Source organism: Vidua chalybeata, chromosome 7 (genome assembly GCF_026979565.1).
Source record: "Vidua chalybeata isolate OUT-0048 chromosome 7, bVidCha1 merged haplotype, whole genome shotgun sequence".
NCBI classification, from domain to species: Eukaryota; Metazoa; Chordata; class Aves; order Passeriformes; family Viduidae; genus Vidua; species Vidua chalybeata.
Window position 1 is genome coordinate 21,818,734 of NC_071536.1, and position 14,993 is coordinate 21,833,726.

At 36.5% G+C, this 14,993-nt stretch overlaps 1 protein-coding gene across 1 annotated transcript in view; it reads left to right on the top strand.

The window, feature by feature from the left end:
* The first annotated feature begins 210 nt into the window (after window positions 1-210).
* Window positions 211-14,993, top strand: part of KCNH7 (potassium voltage-gated channel subfamily H member 7) — a 210,725-nt gene continuing 195,942 nt past the window's right edge. Inside the window, exons 1-2 of the mRNA XM_053947398.1 lie at window positions 211-456; window positions 2,451-2,681. Coding sequence (XP_053803373.1) covers window positions 381-456; window positions 2,451-2,681 — 307 coding nt within the window. The 5' untranslated portion in view covers window positions 211-380. The remainder of the gene's footprint in view (window positions 457-2,450; window positions 2,682-14,993) is intronic.

Sequence of the window (14,993 nt, forward strand, 5' to 3'; positions counted from 1 at the left end):
CGGAAACTGCCGGGTCACAGCCATTTGCTTTGGAAAATTGGCGATGTTTGGTGCTAGAGATCGATTACCCTTGTAATCTTTCCCCACCCGCCACCTCCTCCTGCTTACCCCACCCCTACCCGCCCCAGACAATAGCGTCCGAGCTCCTCCAGGAAAAAATAGAAAAGAAAGCAAGGAGAGAAAGAAAGAAACTGGGGGATGAATCTGACTTCAATAGGAAAAGCGTGTCTCTAGAAGTGGTGCTAATGGGAAGAGATTTCCGAGCTCCAGAGGACGATGATTTGTCACAAAGGGTAGCTGGCTCAGTGCTTTGGGCTGGAGCCGTGTAGGAGATCCTTGGAGAAGTCATTGTGCACAGGAAACCGAAGACCTGTACAAACATGCCTGTTCGCAGAGGTCATGTGGCACCACAAAATACATTTTTGGGTACAATCATACGAAAATTTGAAGGGCAAAGTAAGTTCTCGCTTTCTATCTATTTTGCTATAGTAGTTTTATTCTGCTTGTGACTAAATGGACAGCAGCTCCAGACTATTTTTAAGTTTGTAGCTTGCAAAGAAAACCCCGGAGGTAAGGGGGGGATCCCTGGCAGAAGTAGCAATGCTTTTGATCTAGAATACAGATTACCAACTTGAATTATTGGCTAGTGGGCTTGTTTGGGTTTGGGTTCTTTTTTTTTTTGGGAGGGGGGTTGGGGCTATTTTCCCACCCTATTTCAAGGAATAGTTTTTATCGTTGACTGTATCCATATTGTACAGCTATAGAAGTTATATCTCTTACCTTCTTCTGAAACAGTGAGAAGGCTCTAAAAGCAGAATGTAGAATCTTGCTGTCCTTGCAATGTCTAAAAAATAGGCTAGATTTATTATTATGATTGTTAATACTGTTAATGATAATTGCCTTTTCAAAATAAAGCAGAAATTCAGACTTTGATTTAGAGGAAACAGAAAATATGCAGAAGAGTTATTAAAGAGGAAACACTCTCTTACCTTGTTGTCATGACTGCATGTAATATAGCTGTCGATTTTCTCTCTTTTGTTTATGTAAGTCTAAAATATCTATCAAACCAATACAAATGCATCCTCAGGGAGAGTCTGTGAGATCTTTTCCAGTGCAGCAGTTTACTACCTGTCAAGGAGGCTGAAGCTGAAGTGTTTTTTCCTGGCCAGAATTCTGGTTTCCTATTAGCTGTAAGAAGGATCACTTGATGCTTAAAATGAATTTAATTTAGAAACAGTGCTTTGATATATGTACATTGATTTGAATATTTAGCATAATTTTAGTATCAGGATGGTGTGAACCCTTACAAGTAATTCCAGTTCTTATGCTTCCATATACTTAAACCCATATTAGCATGTGTAATATTTATATTTTTGAGAAAAAAATGAAGACAGTGCTACTCCTAATTTATCTATATGCTAAGTTGGTGTTGGTACACAAAGTTTTTATGCAGTGAAGTGTAGATTTTTTGACAGTAATAACGCACTAGATACTAAATAGGCAAGTGATAGTGAAAGTTCAACATGATTGAAAGATAGCAGAAAAAGTAAGAATGAAATCTCCAAATATGTTGCTGTGTTCAAAGATGGACATATTTAAAATTTTGAAGACTTGGACTGTTTACTTGGTGTCATGTAAGAAATCTTTTATAAAGCAAACAATCTCCTTGTGAATTTGAGTAGCTAAAAATTAATGTTATTAGCAGTAAGTGTATCACAGTCGCACATTTATAATTACAATGGGAATAGTGTGTTAAAAGGTAAACAGAAACAAACTAATAAGAGTTGAAAACTTTAAAGCATGTCTTTGCGATGAGAGTTTTGGAAAGGAGGATGGATGGAAGCACAGAACTTCAGTGAAATTTGCAAAATGTTTCCAACATAACAATCGTTTCATATACCCCCTTTTTTGTTTATAGGAACTTTCTTTTCTTCTGTTACTTTCTAGATAGATTTATTAAAATACTGACTATAATTTACAGTCATTCACCTCAATGAAAACCCCTACAGAGTAGATTGAGATGGACCTTACATCAGGAAGCCCTTCACTTAAGTAGAACCCCCTTCCCGAGGCTCTACTTTTCCCCAAAAGAAGCCACTAACTTTTCAAGGACTTTTCTGGAGTTGTGACTGACAGGACGGCACTCATCGCTTGGGCTTCAGTAAAGCCTGAAACATACAAAATTTTAAAGTCAAAAGGAGATTTACAGAGACTTGCATAGTGTGGTTTTATTTCCTTAAAGAAAGAATTATATTCATCTTTAATGTATTCTAAATTAATTGAAGTTTCTTTAAAAGTCATGGATCAAATTATCTTCATTAAATGACTGAAAATCTCTGTATTTCAGGCATTCCGTGAAAAGAAGGGTTGTTCGGCATTCATCTCTGCGATCGACCCTATAAGAAATGTTGAAAGAGCACTAAAAAATGCATCACTTTCTTTTATTGCAGATAAAAAATTCATCATTGCTAATGCTAGAGTGCAGAATTGTGCTATCATCTACTGCAATGATGGGTTCTGTGAGATGACCGGGTTCTCCAGGCCAGATGTCATGCAGAAACCTTGCACCTGTGATTTCCTTCATGGGCCAGAGACCAAAAGACATCATATTGCCCAAATTGCTCAAGCCCTGCTGGGGTCAGAGGAGAGGAAAGTAGAAGTCACCTATTATCACAAAGATGGTAAAGTCTGGTTTTATTTTCAAAACTTTTTGCATGTTTGATTAGCAATTGATTGGTAAAAGAAGTGTGTATGTTGTACTGGCCAGCCCCTTTGCTGGAGGTGTTGTAATTTCTCTGAAGTCCAGTGAAATACATTTGCGTGTATCAGTAAGGGAATCTGCCCTGAGAGTAGTGGGTGTATGGAGTAAGTCACTGCACGCTCACTCTACCAGCTGAATGAAGCCAGCACAGTGTTTGCAACTCTGAAACAGAAGTTCTTCTCTCGGTTGGTTTAAAGAAGATGTAACTCACTTAAAGTAATCAGCACAGAAGAAACTTACCTTGATTTAAACGCAGTATTTTTCCTCAAAGTTAAAAGTAGAAAAAAACAGCCCATCATAAAGAAAGCATTAGCTTATAAAGAAAGGGACAAGTCTTTTTCAGAGCTGAGATATTGAGAAGTACCTGCAATTGAGCTACCAATATTGTCCTAGTATTGCCAGAGACAAAATTTGGGTTTGCCCAGACTATGAACTATTCCCTCTTATCCAGTAAAGAGTCAATATATGCAAAATGGCTGAATCTGCTGATACTTTTTTCCATCTTAAGAGCAAAAACTGAATAAATGTATTTCAGATTTAAAAATGCACACACATGAGAGGTAATTATGATACATAATAGTTATATGTAGAGTTTTGTTGTTGGTTCTTTTTTTTTTTTTTTAATTACCCAGAGTTATCTACAGAAACACCTACCTTTCAAATGAATTCAAGTAATTGATAATTGTGGTGTACCTTATTTTATCTCTTGCTGTGTACACTCTTGGGAGAAGAAAAAGGAAATTCATATTCAAATGCTGAGCTTAAATTAGTTCTGGAGAAGTGCCAGTGTGTTGTTTACATCATTTTTAGAATCACATGCAATGTGCTCTCTCATTTTAAAGTCACAGAGTTAAATCCTGTTCTCAATAATTCTATTGTTATCTTGGAGAGACTTAACTAATATTATTTTTAGCTTAGGCTGGTATAATTCAGATAGGACTCAGGCCAACCATTCTACCCACGCTACCAATATTTAAGCATACTCTTTGAAGCAGATTCTCAGTAGAGCCCTTTATTCTTAGATCTGGTTTGGTGGTCTGGAGCAGATTTTGGTTAAGATTTTTTGTGGCTGTGCCTTGGACATAGATTTCTCAGGAGACCTGGCATTGTGTGTCTTTTACACATCTACCCTGTGTTTGTGTTAACTTGGCATGTATTAAAAATAATATTTCAAAAGGAGAATGTTATTGCTAACTTTCACAGTCATCAGCGTGGAGCACTGTTTGGAGATGTGGTAGTTTAAAAGTCCTAAAGTCTCCCAAAACATTAGGAGGGAGGAAAAGGCCTTTAAAAGTACTGCTTATCTGTCAATTACCAGAGGAAGATAGATAGATAGATGATAGATAGATAAATCCTTTTCTAAAATGCTGAATTCTGAAATCATGCAACACACCATAATCTGTTTGAGACATACCAAAGAAATACTGTTGATAAAAATTGCCATATTTTTCACAAATAATTTTGAACGCCAAGTTACAGATTATTCACTGTAAACAATCTTATGCATAAGGGTTTTCAGTAACTTCACTTCTGTGAATAGTTTAATTGCCTCTATGTTTTACTTGTCCAAATTTGAGCATGTGAACTGTATGATCTGCTAAATTTAAACAGGTGAATCAGGCAAAAATTGTCAAAATATAAGATAGGTCTGACACTCAAATGCCTGGCTATCTGTCAGCTTGATTGTCTGTATATACAGAATTTTTGGTTTGTTCTACATAATGTTCAGTTTATTTTCAAAATGTGATAGAAAGCCTTAAGTCTATGTGGTCTCATGAAATTGAAACTACCTGTTTCAATCATTACATGATGAATGTAATGAATGTTAGTAAACATGTTTTATAGTTATTCTAAATATCTCAAAAAGATATACCTCACTTTTCATCTTTTTCAAATTTTCAAATTTGATTTTTCAATATATAGCATAAATTCATATACCTATATATAACATAGTCTGTATATTGTGACAATATACAGAATAGTGATACAAAACAAGGTCTTCCTCCAGATTGTGAAACAAAGTAAATTTCAAGAGTTTTCTAAAAATGTGAAAGTTTAGTGCCTGGTTAGTGGCTTGTTTTGCATTTGTGCTCTGAGACTTGAGGTCAATTTCAGCAATTTTCAATTTTCAGAGGTCAATTCTAGCACAGTCAGAAATGTAACTTTCTACATGTGAGAAACCCAAGTTACTCCAATGAATTATCCACTGCTTAAAAGTTTAATTTGATATTTTATTTCATGGCAAGCCATTGTATAATGTAATACTAAGCATATGGAGGAGGAAGGCACCTCAAGATGTGAATTGCTTGAAGTTCCACTGACAGGAGGTTCTGAAGACCATATTACACACTCCTGACTAAAGGCCCAGTGAATTGCAAATAAAACTTATTCCACATCACACTATCATTTACTCTACATAAGCCACTGATTATATTAAAAATTATTCTAATATTTTGAAGTAAAGCAAATGTCAGTGGGATCACTTTTAAAGCTAATCTGTGATCAGAATTCCAGCAATACAGATATCAGAAAGGGAATCACTCTATAAATAATGCTTTTTCTTTTTGATTCTAAGTACCGCCTCATATAATTCTAAAATGTCACAGCTTTGAAGCTCAGCTTAAAAGAAAATTCTTGCTATAGAAAAATTATTTTGCACACACACACACGGGAATTAGGATTCTGATGTTCTCTACTGGTCTATAGTCTACTTTTCTAGATGAAAGTGCAAGATCTCAAGTTTTAAACATTGTGATGATAGGAGACTGAAAGCTGCTGTTTGTTCACTGCTTTAATATTTGGCCAAATTACTCACTCGAAGATGGGACAGAAGGATGGGAAACATTTTTGTTGCAAGTTGATATTCAAAAAATGGCAATTGCTTGAATCTACACTGCCTTAAAAATGACAGACAAAAGATAGAGTGGTCAAAGGAGAAAAAAATTCTGTGTATGATGGTTTTATAAATGAGTAACCTGGATGGAGCCTGTTTCCCTTTTCACTGTGCAGTGTGGGGAGGGTGCAGAGAAGCACTGAATGCTTGTGATAGCTTTGTGTTTAGATGACCTGGACTTGGGCACCCAGCATGCTCTGTCCCAACCACACCAGTACTGCCTTCACAGCAGTTTTTAATATTTGCAGCTAAAAGCCTTACTAGCTGCTCTTGGAGTACTTCTATCAGAGTATAGCTTACTTTTGGGTTGAATTTCTCCTCACTGTTTTTCCTTTTAGAAAAGTATTAACACAATCCAAACAATGTTCTAGTCCTCTGTCCTCTTCAAGTGGTGCCACAGTAGGCAATTACATAGCTACCAAAAGAGTTAATTACAGAGAAAAATGGTTAATGGGAACAGATGGTGCCAAAACAAAAGGTCCAAATTTACAGGTTCTCATAGCACAAGTAGCTCCACAATTGTAGATGGATGTACTCATGGGATTAAAGACACGTTAAATTTCTTTTTTAATATAAATATCCCTTTTTAAAAAGAGCAGTAGATAAATACAAGTCACAAGAAGTATTATTTTGAAACAGATTTTTTTTTCCAAGGATTACCCATTAGGCATTAGCATCTGCTTAATTAAAAAATTATACTCTGATATCAAAGCAACGATATCATAAATTCCTTACTATCTCACAATTTTTTCACTAATCTTATATCTATATGATCTGAATTATACTTGAAGGCAAGATATTGTTTATACAAGATATCAGTTCTTATTTTAATAAAGTTATTTATGGTGAAAATATTTGACAGCTCTTGCTTTGAGGACTCCATTTTGCAGTTTAAGTCATTATTGCATAAATCATTCTTGACAGATGTAAAATATTGCTTGAGGTGGTAAAGCTGTAAAACTTTTGAGATAAGAAGTAATTATTTTGGGATTGAGAATGGATATATATAATAATCAGAAAGTATTGTACCACACAGAATACATTTTTATTTCTTACTGTATGCTTTGTGGGCAATAATGGGATATGTCTAAGATATCTATTAAAGGAAGGTAGGATCATTTAAGCTCAGCTTAAATTTAAGTTTAGCCATCAGATATTCTGAGGTTGAGAAGAGCTAAGGTAGAGTATTAGTTTGAGCAAAGATAAGATCAAGCAATTTGCAGAGTGTGTACAAACCTCACAAACTACTTGCCATTTACTAGTTTCAAAAAAATAATTTGCCACAAATGACTGCAAATTAAACATGCTTGCATGTTCAAAGCACATTTCCAAACTAATATCTTAAGGCCTTTTCAGCTTTTTTTTGAGGATAGGAAAATAAAAATTGTGCAAACACAGTAACAAAATAAAGCAAAAATGGTATTAAGAGTTCTTAAATAGAAAGATCAGGACTTCATTTAGAAGCTCATCATCTAGACTTTAGTCATCATAGGCATTTTACCACCTGTTTGTTTGACCCTACCAATTAATAAAAAATACAACTGAAAAGAAAGCTGCTTACAAGTCCCCTTCAATTTGTTCTAGCGTGAGGGTCAGCAACTGCAGTCTTGACCATAGTTTCAGTGCCTTATCCAGAATTGTTGAGATAGGCCAATTAATCCAATCTCTCTGATACCCTACTGGTGTAGGACTCCTTGACAGAAGAAATACTATCTCTCTACATTTTGATAAAGAAAGTGTTTCCCCCCCCAAAAAAAAAAAAACTGTCAAAAAACCCTTTCTTAATGTAGGGCTTTTTTCCAGGCATTTTTAAAATACCCCTTAGATGAAATCCAGACTGTGACTGAAGGTGTTGGACTATTGGAAACGAATGAGGATATCCATTCTTGTGTCTGTAGTGCTGTGTTTCTACCTTAGGCTTTAATACTTGTCAAGAAAAATCCATTCTTTGCCCCATTCAATACTACTGATTTTACAGCAAGGAGAACCATCAGCAGTGAGACGATACCTCAGTGATCCAAATATCTCATTTACCCATCCCCATTCAGATACTGCTTCAATGTCTGCTCAGAACTGTGGGTCACTTCTGATTCACATTTCATGTAGGATATCTAATGATTATGATAAAGCACCTCTTAGATATCCTAAGAAAACTTATTTATAGGTCAATTTCAATCTTATTTTTCAACTCCTTGACTTTCCAATATATTCCTTTTTATTTCCAGGTAAAGAAGAATTGATTTTAAATAAGGAGGTAACTTTTATAGAAAGAGATAATATCTGAATAAATAGAACAACATTTAAATTGACTTCTAAATTATTCCCTTTCTCAGTGTTTAAAGTCAGAAAGGCATGAATAGATATATATAATCTTAATAAATAATGAAGAGTAAAATTGCTGTTATTATAGGTGCTGCATCTTTAACAGGAAAAAAGTCTTAATTTGGAAAAATCCATTCTGACAGTTTTGAGTTTCTCTATGGCACAAATAAAAACCTGCAGGCTAGTGGTTCAGGAGTCTTTCATTTCAGTACAGTGTTAAAACGGAACTCTTCTTACACTGGACTTCCATAGGATAATTTAATGTCAGGATTCAGAATGTCACAGGGGCAATTTACACCAATCAAGGGGCCCAAATTTCCCTACTCTAAGCTAAAAAGAAAAAATTATTGCGGACTTTCAAAAAGTATGCCGTAGCAGTAAGAAAGGTGACACATTCTAGAGTGAAATGTAATATAAGGTTATGATGTGATACACATCCTCAAAAGAGCTTCATTTTTTAATTAGGCATTGCTGATAAATTTTTTTATCTGCTTTGAATATGCTCGTTTTAGTTGTAGTGAAAGCTATTTTGATTTTGGGTTATGAGACAAAAAGAACAGATGCTGTCAGTCTATTTTTGGTGTCATTTCACATGATTTATTGTGTCCTCTTTCCATCTTTATTGTGCATCCTTTCTAATGTTACATTATGATAAGAGAGTTATTGCATACTCCTAATTCATGTTATTGATTGGTTCTTTCCCTTCTCCACCAAATTGGCCCATATATCAAAAAGAGATGCTGAGAGTAAATCAGACATCATACCTTGCAATAGACACAGGGGAAGAGCCACTGCTTTTCTAATAGCAGCCTTTTGCATATTTGATATGAAACAAATTTCAAAACATGGCACGTCGAGTAACACCAGTGTTGACTTGAGTGCTGTTCCCTCTGGTTCCAAGCAATGGGAAGAGGACAGTGGTGTGGGTTAGATTATGTTAGTGCTTTCAAGTCCAGTTTTAAAGTGTTTCCTACATGCTTGGCTTAGTGTATGAGCCAGTCTGTGTGCTAGGCAGTCCATGCTCTTCCAAGCTAAGTATGGAAAAAGCTTAATCAGGCAGTATAGGATTCAGAGTAGCAAGACAGAGCTGACTATGGAAATTGCTAATTGACTCTGGAAACTGCATATCTCAAAAGCAATCAGAACTGTAGCTGTGAACCTCAATCCAGGCAGAGCGGATAAATGGCAATGGCAATGAGGTATTGTGGCTCTATAGTTACTTACTCGTTTCACATTATCTGCAACTCTGAAAGTTCACATCTCTAAGGTGGGAACTATTTGTCTTATGATTTTGTACAGCGTGAACTTTTTAGTCTAGTATACTGGGATTTTTTTAAAAAGGCAATAACATGCATACTTGAATAATTTCTTGGAAATTGAACTAAAATTTGAAAGCAGAATTACAGCCATAACTAGTCACAAAATGCAATTTTAAGCTTCCTCACCAACTTTCTCAATATAGCCTTTTCATTTCTTATTTTGTTAATCCTTTAATACTGAAATCACAGTGAAGTCTCATCAGGAAAGATCACCACAAAGAATACCAAAATTCAATCTGGGAAAAAATCAGAGTAAACACTGTAAAGGGGGAAGGTCTTGTCTTTTTTTGTTTCATTAACTGGATTCCAATTATAGATCTAATTATACCTAGTTTTGATACTGCCTTCAATTATAGCAATGAAGTGTTATCCACACAAAGAATATATTCTGGCTTATTTGTTAACAAAGAGCCATCATATCATAAAAAACCTAAAGATAGTATTTAAGTGTCCACATTATTAACTATTTCATTACTGATAGTGAGTGGAAATGACCAGAAGAAAGCTTAGGCCAGAAATCACAGCTGCATTCAGTACTTGACTGTTGCATCCCGGGTTTGGTTTAGTTAGGAATTTTAATAATGTTAGCTAGTTGGATCTGTGTACCCCCACGTTCCCCGTGTGATGGTTCCCTCCGGGTCACTCACCATTGGAGCTTCCCCGTGTCAGTCTTGTAACCACCCCCCTGTTCATTCCTGAAACTTCCATGCCAGTCAATGGAAACTTCAATGCCCCATCCCCGCAATCCCATTCGTCCCAGAACCCCGTACACACCCCTGTCGTGTTTCCATTGGTTGCCGTGGTCCACGTCACCCCTCCGTTGCCTGTCCCCATTGGGCGAGGGGGCTTCCGCCTGTGGCTGCCTGCCCCCTATAAAACCCCATGCATCCCTTTGTTCTGCCGCCATCTTGTCCACGCGGGCACTCGGAGCGGTCGCTGCTCTCCACCGCAGCACCACACGGCAATAAATCTCCAGCCAACCACAGGACAGGGTGTGCCTCCTTCGCCTCTTTACCTCATCCCAGCATCGGTTACACAACGCAGCAGCCCACGTGGAGGCTCGGCACTAGAGCCTCCGAACCAGCGTCAACCCCGGCCCGGCTGAGAGGCAGCGCCTTTAGCTGGGCTCCCGAGCTGCCCCGGACCGGGACCGGGGAGAAGAACACAACGCCATGCTTGACTATATGGTGAAATTTCTTGCTTTCCTGTCCTTGTTCCTCCATAATAACACATTACCTCATTTAAAACTCTAATTTGCCAAATTCGACTGCAGCAGAAACCAGAAGGTCTTGCCTAAACAGTTAGTTCAGAGAAACACAACAAGAATTTACTTTAAATACTTGGAAATTAGGATTTATCACAACATCTGAATACTAATTCCTGACAGTACCAGCTTGTGAAATCTTGGCCTTTTCTTGAGCAAATGCACAGGACTATTTGGCAACTGGTTGTTCCTGTGGCCAGAAACACTGCTAAAGGCCTGAGAGCAAGATATCAATGCCTACTGACAGAGGAATTAGCTTGCACACCAATAGCTTTTATAGAATTAAATTGCTAAGTTTAATTTTTGTAACACTGAGAAATCCTGATATTTAGGCATTGGAGCACTGCTCGTACAATATACCTTTTGCTTCCTTTATACCTTTATACCTTCAGCTAACTAGTATTAGCTGAATCTTTATTGCTGCATAAAAAGATAACAAATTATGAAAGAAACATGCAAATCACAGACAAAACTTTCCTCCATTTTTATCCACTGGTTAGACAGGCAGAGACAACTTCAGAACAAGGACATGTTAGGGGGCTTTGTCTTTGTCATATACCTAGGCTACTTGAAAAGCTGTTAATCATCATGTAAATGTGTTTCATCACTAACATACATGTGCTAAAACACTTACTCCCAGCTGTTGTCAGACTTTGGAGTCTGTACCCTTTTGAGATTATTTCTTAGAGCATTCTTTGCTGATTTTCATTCAAATCAATGCAAGTGGATCTCTGAAAATAGCTTGCAAATTTCCTCCTTTCAAAACTCATTTATGTCAATCTGCTTTACTCCTTCCTCTCTGGAAAAAATTGCCAGATAATCTCATTAGTATTTTGCATGTTTATGGCATTTCTTTTTATACTTTCAAAAGAACATGAAACTCAGTAGTCCATAAATCCTATTTTCATGGCAGTTAAGGTAAAATACTGTTGCAATTCTGTCTACTTGCTAAAAAAGTGTCAAGAAAGAAAGAAACCTAAAGTCCATGCCATTTTAAATAATGACAATAAAAGAAAGAAATGTGTTCCATTTTTTCTGTTTTAAGTGCCCAGTGTTATTTTTGCTTGATAAAATATACCAGGAATCAATTTAACTCCGAACTCTATCCAACTGAAAGAACAACTCTTCCCAGAAGGACTATTTCTGGGGTCATGGACAACATAACCATATTATGTGAGACAGTAGTAACAGCCTTGAAGTACAAAACCAGGTATCTATAGATCAGCATCTGAGTCTTCTCTATGGATTAACAGAGCAGCTCAGTAAGTAGTGTGAGAGCCTATGTATAATGTCAATCCTGAGCCAGTCCATGCTGGGTCGCTGTTCAGAGCATCCTTTGCAAGAACATCCTTACCCTTTCTGTAAGTTACACAGATTGTTTATAGCAATAAAATGTGGGCACCTAATGCACAGAAGCATATTTAGTGTTTTACCCACAGAGTTTTAAAGAAAAGTTTTGTAGTTTTTGAGATAAAGAAGAGTTTGAGTACTGTTTGTGGATGACCAAAAAAAGTGTAATAAAACCTTGTTCCTCTTTATCCTGAAACTTGCAAATCCCTTCTCGTGTCAGGATTAGAAGTAGGATCTAAGGACCACTCCCAAATGCCTAAAAAGTTAATTAAAAACTACTCCCTTCTGCTGCAGCTACAAGTAGAATTAGTGTCTGATTTGTGTGATGTTTGTAGATCAGGAGCTGGGTGTGGGTGGCTTCTCCCTCCTGTGCTCACGGTTATTTAAAAAGCGGAAAAGAGGAAGGAATGCATGGTTCACAGACCACTCTTCTTCCTAGCTGATGGGTAGGCAAGGCTACCACGCAGATCTATTTACATTCATTTTTGATTGTCTTTTGACCTCATTTGTAAAAAAAGCAGATCCTGCAGTAGGAGAATTACCAGTAGCATCATTGTCTCTGCAGAACTTGACATATGCAAAACATAATTATTAGCCAGAAAAATACATTGTGTGTGGCTGCTTGAATTTCAAACATAATCTCTGACATTTGAATGTGCAAGAGCATTTGTCCCTGTTTCATGGGAATTGATTGAATTTTTTCCCTTTTAAATAAAATTTTATTCTTAATCCCTTTTCACCTTGGGATAATTTTTCTTTAAATAAAAAAATAAAGGAATTTATTTCCACTTTCTGAGGAATATCTGAAGAAAGATGCTAACTTTTTCTTGAAATGATGGAGAAGGAAATCTACACATTTAATCTAGATTATTACCTGGAAAGTAGATTATCTAAGTGTTGAAGCGGGGTGGGGGGTTCCCCGTAGATCCCACAGGCACTAAAATATCAGATTTAACTAAGTTATCATAGCTATGAAGAGCATACTGAGGTTGAGTTACTGCAAGAGAAATTAGTGACCTGAAGTTTTACATGTAAAATCAAATTAAAGAGTTGATTTCCAATTATATGTATATATTATATGTTATGAAAGTGCATTTCTCCTTCCAAAAAAGTTTAAGAACCACTTTGAGGAGCTGCCAAAATTACTTCCTACCCCATCATAGAATGCAAACTGATATCCTATAGTTCACAACACTTTTCTTATTAAATAAATAATAAAGCACTTTTCTTATTAAATACATTCAATCACAGGAAGTTTGAACTGAATAGCAAATTAGAGGGGCTCCTAATGAGCTGATTGACTAATGCAGTGAGTTTTTTACCTCAAAAGATGTATTATTCTGGAAAAGCTCACAGTTCCAAAACATCCTTCTCTACTGCATTTTTGTACTATCCTCTTTTCTTTTCCAGTGCCGTACACCAAAGTTGCATTGTAACATTTCCCAGTGTATACATATATATATATATATATATATAAATGCCACAAAAAATCCCCAACATGATCAAATATAAAACATGGATAACAGAATGGGAATATAAAATGATATTAGAGGGGATAGTTCTGTAAAACTATCTTTAATAGGAATTGTACTTAATAGGGATTATTCTGATATGATCATCTCAGACCACAGGTCAGGTCCAAGACAACACTGTAGGTAATGCAGTTGTTTACGTGTCTCTCTCCTGTCATAATAAACAATAATTTCCAGAGAAATTACTTTTTCTCTTACAGAAGTCACACATGACCCTGAAGTGCCAGAATGGGGTTAGAGACAGCTGTGGCAAAAGTGTCCAAACTGTTTCCTTCTCTTGACATAGGGTTAAAAGAACATAAAAGAACACAAAGGTGGGATTCAACTCTTGTGTCAACTTCAGCCCTCAGCCTTTCCAAATTTTATATAGAAAATAGAACTGCCAAATAAATGACAAAGAAAGAATACAGGAGGCATGGTTAGGAAAGTTCAGTGACTGCTAAACTCATGCTTTTTTCAAACAGAAAAAAAATTATCATTTGTCAGTCTCACATTGAACTTTGTTGTGGTATTTGTAGCACTTACTCAGGTGCTACCACTAGTCAGTCATAAAGAGTCTGTGCATCAATATTTCAAAAAGCAAAACTTAACTGAATATTATTTGTGTTTAACTGGTGCTGCATGTATTATGCAACAAATGGGGCTTTATTTCCTCCTCAAACCAAAAATCTTCCACTTTTCAAACTTCTAAAGAAGTGAAATTTCATCAGACTCTAGCTTGATTCATTTTTTTAGGTGCCTATAAGGGATTCTGATCTTCATGATCGTGAATACTTGTGAGAGCTACATAAAGTTACCAATGGGAAAAAAAAGACATTTCTGCAGGATATAATATATCTGATTAGATTCAACTAACATATCTCTAAAATTTATTATTAACCAGGGATATCCTCATAACCTGGTTTAGATTGTAACTTAGTCCTCTCTACCCTTTGTTTGTATCTTGTTTTTTAGAATCTGGGACAACCTATATAACAAGTAGTGCTTTGTTTCACATGGGAATCATTAAATAGCAATCACTCAGATGTATTTGCTTTCAGAAAAAATTCTGTTAGCAAGGCACATGCTCTAATATATAGCATTTTACCATTCCAGTATAGCAAAGAATCCTTTTCTTAGATTGGTCTTTTATAACCATCGTATTTTCATAGAATCCAGAAGCATTTAGGTCAGAAGGAAAATAGGGAGGTCACCCAGTCCAGTATTCTGTCAAAAGCAGGAGCAACACAGAATTCAGAGTAGGTTGCTTAGGACTTGTCCAGTTGGATTCCAGGATGGAGCCTCTCTGGGCAACCTCTCCTAGTACCCTCATATTGAAACTGTTTTTTCTTTATACCAATTCAAAGTATCTTCTATCATTCTTTTGCCATGCACCTCAATAGAAGACCTGCCTCCATCTCCTGGTAATTTCATCACACCTATTGAAAGACTGTTATTAAGTCACTTGGAGCTGTCTCTACTCTAGGCTCACAGCCAAGGTCAGTTTCCTCAATCACTCTACAAAGGACATGAGCACCAAGTCCTCATCCATCTTGGCCTCTGCTAGCCTCAT